The 7801-nt window shown below is 38.9% G+C and overlaps 2 protein-coding genes and 2 pseudogenes across 2 annotated transcripts; all 4 read right to left on the minus strand.

Moving 5' to 3' along the window:
• Positions 1-357: 357 nt before the first annotated feature.
• Positions 358-1681, minus strand: LOC134703104 (NADH-ubiquinone oxidoreductase chain 4-like; annotated as a pseudogene).
• A 38-nt stretch (positions 1682-1719) lies between these two features.
• LOC134703106 (NADH-ubiquinone oxidoreductase chain 1-like) lies at positions 1720-2877 on the minus strand (annotated as a pseudogene).
• A 217-nt stretch (positions 2878-3094) lies between these two features.
• On the minus strand, positions 3095-3823 carry LOC134703102 (cytochrome c oxidase subunit 2-like). Its single transcript, XM_063563451.1, is given in 1 exon segment — positions 3095-3823. A coding segment is annotated over 1 exon segment (729 nt).
• Positions 3824-3825: 2 nt separating this feature from the next.
• Positions 3826-5133, minus strand: LOC134703103 (cytochrome b-like). The gene is given in 1 exon segment (XM_063563452.1): positions 3826-5133. A coding segment is annotated over 1 exon segment (1308 nt).
• Positions 5134-7801: the final 2668 nt, after the last annotated feature.

The following is a 7801-nucleotide window of genomic DNA, read 5'->3' on the forward strand; positions in this document are numbered from 1 at the left end:
GGGTCATCGCATCCCTAGTTCACACGAGGGTCTTAAGGCATTATGGAAGAAAGTCCAAAAAAAAGAAAAGAAGAACATTACTTCAGACAGAATAAAAAGGGCAACTCCATCACGAAATCTCTTGATTACGAAGCGAGTATGAAACCCAATATCTCCCTCACGAATTAAGTCTCGCCATCATCTAAAAGTTCTCAATAGTATACACCCCAACCTCATTCCTATTAATAGAAATCTGGGAGTTCGATGCAGTCACAAAATTAACCCTACCGCTATTCCGTTTGCCGAGATAGCCACAAAAAAGGGCCACGGACTTGGACCTGGTACATAGTAACGAGAATAAGGATTACGATTCATTGTTTAGGGTATAAACATAAACATAAAGTTCAGCGGTATCCAATGAGCCGCCAGAACAAAAACATCACAAACTCTTCTCAAGTTTAAGGACTCCCTGTGTGACACCCCCTTCCCGTGACAACAACTTCCATATAGGTATAGTCTAAAACATGCCCTAATAAAGCTTATCAGACCCAGGATAAGCAGGAACACTCCACTTATTCACCCTCCCACGCCGAAAACGAGGATTTCCCCAAATAAGTTTAGACTAGGAGGGGCTGCTATGTTGCTTGATCTTAACAGGAAACACATTAAGACTAGACTTGGGCAGACTAACAAGCCCCCTTTATTTATTACTAGCAGACGCGAGTGCCTCATCTTATAGATAGCATTCACATACCTGAACAAACCTGATGAACACAACCCATGCCCGATCATAATAATAATGGCCCCCACTACCCCTAATACCGTGTTGCTAAGCACTCCTAATAGCACAAGCCTCATATGCGCTACAGAGGAATATGCTACCAAACATTTTAGGTCCACTTGCCGTACACACGCTAATCCTGCGTAGACACCTCCTGCCAAGTTCACCACTAGTAGCAGCACAAAAAAAACGCTTCTAAGCCTTATTTGTATAACTATTATAAATCGAAGCAGCCCGTACCCTCCTAATTTTAGTACCACCCCGGCCAATAGCATCGAACCGCTACTGGGGCCTCTACGTGAGCCTTAGGTAGTCACAGGTGAAATGGATATATTGGTAGCTTGATAAGAAACCCTAGAATGTATAGCCATCACAATCTCATTCCCCTTTTTTTTACTAGCCTTACCACAGAACTTATCCTCCTCCTCAACCCTCTAATATAGAGTTCTCTTACCCCCCATAAGAAAAAAAGAGATCCGAACACCGTATAGATTACTATATACCCCCCTGCCTGTAAACGCTCTGGCTGATAGCCTCAGCCTACAATTAATAACAACAGAGGGGCTAGCACACTTTCAAAAAAAAAAAAAAAAGAAAGAACCTCCTCACCCTGAATCTTATCACTAAAATTAGGCTGATTCTGATAATTATTAAATTAAATCTTGCTTTCCGGTGGATCTTAACCCTCCTTAGGTAGGAAAGAATTGCTACAAATAGAGTTAGTGTAACCATTAACCCTATTACAAAGTCTGTGGTGTACAACCCGTTCAACTCTACCCCCCCTATCGCGACTCTTGTGGCGCCCATACTTAGAATAGTTAGAACGCTTAACCCAATGACACTCATATTTAGGTTTTTTATAATAATCAATGCAATAAGTCTAATTGCCAACCTTTTAACCATAAGTAAGACAGACTTTATCTGACACATTCAGTGTAAATGAATTATACTAGTTTATATTATCTTACATACACCCTAACTAGAACTACTACACACACACTAGCCATAAGTATGACACATAGAAGAACAGTCCAACACAAACTCATTAACTTATCATAACGTAAACGAGGTAAAGAAGCACGAATAACCACAAAGAAGACCGCAAAAGCCATCATAAAGACCCCGATCAACGCTTCATTTCCCCCGAAAAATATCGCCGCCCTTATAACCCTTCTGAGAAGAATACTAGAGTACTCCGCAATAAATATAACTGCAAACCCCCCTCCGCTGTACTCCACGTTGTATCCTGACACTAATTCCGACTCTCCTTCCACAAAATCAAATGGCGCCCGATTAGTTTCAGCTAGCATACACAGCATTCAGACAACTATAACTACGCACAAAGGAAAAAAGAAAAAAAAGGACCTTTGTTGGAACACCCTAATTTCTTGAAACATAAACACACCCGAGCACAGCACCACACAAAAGAAGATAAATCCTATAGGGATCTCATAAGAAATTCTTTGCGCCATCGCACGAACTGCACCTAGCAAAGAGTATTTAGAGTTAGAAGCCCATCCGGATATTATTACCCCGTAAACCCTGACTCTAGTAATAACTATAAACAGAATCACCCCGAAAACATAAAACACTTCAGCCGACTTATACGGGTATAAAAGCCATCCAAGTAAACTGATAGTTAATATTAGTGCAGGAGCCAAAATGAAGGGCCCTACGTTAGCACGTGTAGGCACAATAAACTCTTTACATAACAACTTACCTGCGTCACTAAAAGGCTGCAAGATCCCTATATAACTCACCTTGGATGGACCCTTTCGGATTATAATGATAGCCAAAATTTTACGTTCCAACAAAGTATAGAAGCCCACAGCGAGAAGCACCCCTACAAAAGGGATAACACCAACAACCACGCCTACTCAGTCCACCAGTGCAGCCTTAGTCGACCCCAAGGGAGTAAAAGAGTCCGCTGACACTTGACAAAGGCTTAATAGGATAGAGGCTCCAAAGAAAACAGCTACTCTCCTTAGAGTCTTAAATAGACACTCGACACTAACCATAATGAGACTGGGCTTAGCTTTGTAATTCACACACAAACAAGAGTATATCTTATAAGACGAGCTTAAATCGTATGCATTAGGTCTGCCAGCTTGTGCCATGAAAGCAAGTATATATACTTATGAATTGATCCTAAATCAAACGCATTAGCTCTGCCAGCTCTCACAAAGATAAGAGCCACTACTCACGGCGCCTTAGGGGCATGAGCCCTATATCCTAATATTAGACCACCTTATCACTAAAAGCTACTTGCCCATTGTACAAGTTCATTAAATTAAAAGTTTAACGCTTCTTAAAAGCTTTAGCTTATTTTTTATTTTAGTTAAGAGCTTCCAACCATATGACAAAATATTTCTCAGGAATAAACTCAATCACAATCGGTATAAATCTATGGTTAACCCCGCAAATTTCAGAACACTGCCCGTAAATAATTCTACACTGGGAAGCTTTTATAGGAAGCCGATTAATTCGACCTGGGATGGCATCTACTTTAATTAGTAACTTAGGGAGTGCAAACGAATGGAGCACATCAGACCTTCTTACAAAAGCAGTTATTTGCACATCTGCTGGAGCCACCATCCGGTTATCAACATCCAACAAACGATACCCTCCTTTTCTAAATGTCTCCTGCTGGTCTTCTATGTAAGAATCAATTGTATAACACGAAATTCTTTCAGCGCTTTCTCTAGAGCTTGGAGTGTCTAAATTGCGACAAAATTCGTAAGATCAGTACCATTGTTTCCCAATCGCCTTAAAATTTCACCGGGGCCGTTTTACTTCTTCTATATAATATAGGTTAATTATAGAAGGAAACCACAACCCTACTAACATCAACATTGGCACAATAGTCCATCAAAATTCTAATCGTTGACGGTTCAAGAAATGGCGATAAGAAAATTTAGTAAGAAGGATTACGCATCCTATATATATAACAAAGACCAACACAGCCACTGCTACTATCATCACAAAACCATGGTACCGGAACAGGTCTTTCCCTAGTTCCCCATGGACAATATCACCAAAATATCGACTCCCGTAAAAAGACATATTTATATTTTTCTACACTTATTAGCCCACTCACGTGCGCTACTTTCGCGATTTACTAATTTTAATAACTTGAAATAAGCTAAAAACTTAAACCATTTCAGGTCTACAGGACGACTCCTACAGAATTTAGGGTATTCAAGCAGCTTGTCCCACACCCACAAAGAAAGAGGGTTTAATAACAACCTAGAGAAATAAATGACTGAAAGACACTGCCCCAAAATGATATAAGGCTCCCGCACTGGGCGAGCACCAATCCATGTTAACCTAATAAACCTACCAACCAACACTCAAAACACTACTTGATTAAACGGGTAAAAACATAAACTTCGATACTTACCTCTGTGAAGACTAGGAATTAGGTATAATACTACAATCGACAAAAACATAACATATACCCCCCCCGCTTTATGAGGAATTGAACGAAGGATTGCATAAGCAAACATAAAATACCACTCAGGCTGAACATGGATTGGCGTTTTTATAGGATTAGCAGGCCAATAGTTTAAATGATTCCCTAACAGCTCAGGATCCACACACACTAAATATATAAAAAAGAACCTAAAGCAAACATAACCAAAAAGATCTTTAATAGTATAGAAGGGGTGGAAGGGCACACACATAGTACCTCTTTCAATACCCAAAGGGTTATTACTCCCTTTCTCATGTAAAAAAAACAGGTGTAAAAAAACAACCGCCACTATCACAAACGGTAAGAGAAAGTGTAAAGTATAAAACCGCTTTAGAGTTGCATTACACACGGTCCAACCCCCTCATACATAGCGGAGCATACTCTCTCCTACTACGGGGATCACTCTAAGTATATTAGTAATAACAGTAGCCCCCCAATATGACATTTGCCCCCAAGGCAAAGTGTAACCGAGGAAAGCCTCCGCCATAGTTAACAAAAACAAATGCACCCCAAAATACCACACTGTCTTATCTAAATAAGACCCATAATACAGCCCACGAGCAATGTGCGCATAAATACAGATAAAAAACATAGAGGACCCATTTGCATGAATATTACGCAACATTCATCCTTTTTCCACATTACGCATAATATGTACTACAGAATCGAATGCCATGTCTTCATGAGCAGTATAATGAGTTGACAATAAAAGACCCCTTAGAAGTTGGATAATTAGGCACAAGCCTAGTATAGAGCCAAACCTTCACCAAGCGTTTAAGTTTACAGGACAAGGCAAATCATAGAACCTGTCATTCATAATCTTCACCAACTTATTAGTACTTCGTCACGGACCAACCCTCTTAGGCGTGTTAATATTATTCACAGTATTGTTACCAACCATCTCATAAGAAAGGCCTACACCTTGTTTATGAGTTTACAGCTCACCACCTCTTCCTCGGCCACCTCATGAATTTTTGTTATATATACAGGCACAAACCCCCCGCACACCGCATTTTTTTATGAGTACACATAAGCTTGGACCCCCCTTTTTACACCTCTGAAGACACCCAAAGTGTTAAGTGTCCAACTTTGTTTTTGCTCCATTTTTACTTTATTTTTAATTAGACTTAAAGCGACCAACAACTTACGCTTCAAAAATTTTTTTATTTTTAAGATACACGCCTCGTTTTCGAACCGAAAACCACATGAGCAACCAGAGCTGGGGTAAATGAGGAAATAAACGTCTCAAATCCCCATTATCCTACAGCTTACAATTAGCTATAGAGCCCAAGTAACTTAGAATTTAAGGGTCAAATTCACCACTTTCTCTGCCAATAATTAGGTTGAATCTCATGTGGTCCTGAAGAATGCTTACTCCCCGCAAAGGCTTTGTAGCCTTTCAAGCATACACTAAAACCAAGTTAATTAGGTGTAAGGAGACCCGTATTGACCAGTTTTTAAATAGACCATAACAGCCTAACAATAAACGAATTAACTGTAATTTTGCTTATCTTATGGATTATTTTAATAAATTATAACTATTAATACACCAATAAACTTTAACTATGAGCATTAATAACTACTGACCCCGTCTTTACTAACATCAGGAACACTGTCTTCTTCACTTACAACCACATTTCTCTGCTCGACTGGCTGACAGACATTAGCTGGGACTTCAGGCTCCACAACAGCTATTTGTTCTTCTAAAGGAACATAGCCACCCTCAGCATGGGGGCCCCCTTCCTCCTGATTATCAGGAACAACTTCAGCGACACCATTCACAACAGCATCTCCAACAGCTGAAATAGTTTCAGGTAATGGGAGCACCCTAACAGTGTCACCCCCTCCGCCCTGACATAAGTCCCCTCCTCCAACGTCTATTCTAAACACTCAGTTTTTATATGAAAAAAAACCATCTCACACACCCCTTAACAGTAAGCCTTTTTTTGCAGCAAACCCCTGCCTAAGCCACTCTCATACAGCCTCTCTAGTGCCCAACACATTCAACAATCTATCACTAAGCAACACACTCATTTACATAAAAAGAACCCTTTTTATAAGTTAATCAGCCTATTATACAATATTATTTATGTCATTACAGATCCGTCACAAAGTATTGCTTTAGCTAAAAACTCGCTCGCTTAAAAGAGACCTTAAAGCTATGCATAAGCTTTTGGGTTAACAAACCCAAAAACTTCAATTAAAATAAAGCTTCGCAGGGTCTTGTTGCTCTTCTTTTACACACAGGCCTCTTCGCTTTACCCTTATGCAAGAAGTACTAAAATTTATTTGCCCCACTTTACTTCAAGTAAGCTTTTTATGAGGCAATCGTGTGCATTTCTTTAGAAAGATAAATTCTAAAAAACCTCAGTGAGATGAGCCTAAAACTAATTAACTCCTCTTAAATTGTTTATAAAGAAAAGCTTTAACTTTTTCTTTAGGAATCAAAGTCCTACGTACTATAATACTTCTTTATAACACCTCAGAGCAATAAACTACTTTTGAGCTTAGCTTCATCAAAGCAACTGGGCCATCCCCCCACGTACAACTAAGCTAGGAAGAATTTGTAGCTCTCAGTTATATTAACATTAGCAACTAAACACAACTTAAGAGACAGGCTATCTGGCTTGAGAATAAGAATCTTATACCCTAAGCAAATTACTGGGATTTTCAATTAACAGCTCAACATTCTAGCTTAATTTATTCACCCAGCGTACACTAATTTCATTAAAATTTTTGCCCAGAAGGCAAATATAGTAATTATTGCTATGTAACCATCCTATAACCAGCACATTTAACAGCCTAACGCCACGTTTATTTACATAAAAAGGCCCTATACAATATTGTCTATAGCACTCAGATCTGTGACAGAACATTGCTTTGCTTAAAAACCTTTTATACGAAACTAACTCACTTAAAAGGGACCTCAGGACCAGACATAAACTTCATCACTTGTAGTCTTTGTAAGTTTATAACCCACCTAACCCCCTTTTAGGCGTGTTAATATTACATACTATTGTTAACACTTACTTTTTAAGACGCTCACAACCTTGTTTACAAGCTCACGCTTCTACGTTTCACAATTTTATTTAGCTTCATTTTGTTGCTGCACACCACATTTTTGTCACCTCTATTTAACCTGCTTTCCTATTTCCTCCCCTCCAGATCAGCCCCCCCAGGCATTAGTGTGTCATTTTGATTTTATTTTATTTTTGATTTACTTTTTTGCTTAGACTTTAAGTGACCCATGAATTACGCTTTGGGAACTTTCATATGACTTGATTTCTATTTATTTTTTGATTTTAAGATACAGATAGTCTAGTTTTCAAACCCCAAAAAATCACATGAGCAACCAAAATTAGGGCAAACGAAAAAAATTAACACCTTAGATCCATTTCTCCTGCAGTTTACAATTAACCACAGGAAGCAAATAGCTTTAGAATTTAGGTTTAAGTTTGTTTTTTTCTACCACTAATTAGGTTAAGTCTCACATGACTCTGAAAAATGCTTACTCACTGTAAAGGGTTCAAAACCTTATCTACAACAGGTTGTAAAGCATAATCTAAAAC

Source organism: Mytilus trossulus, unplaced genomic scaffold (genome assembly GCF_036588685.1).
Source record: "Mytilus trossulus isolate FHL-02 unplaced genomic scaffold, PNRI_Mtr1.1.1.hap1 h1tg000869l__unscaffolded, whole genome shotgun sequence".
NCBI classification, from domain to species: Eukaryota; Metazoa; Mollusca; class Bivalvia; order Mytilida; family Mytilidae; genus Mytilus; species Mytilus trossulus.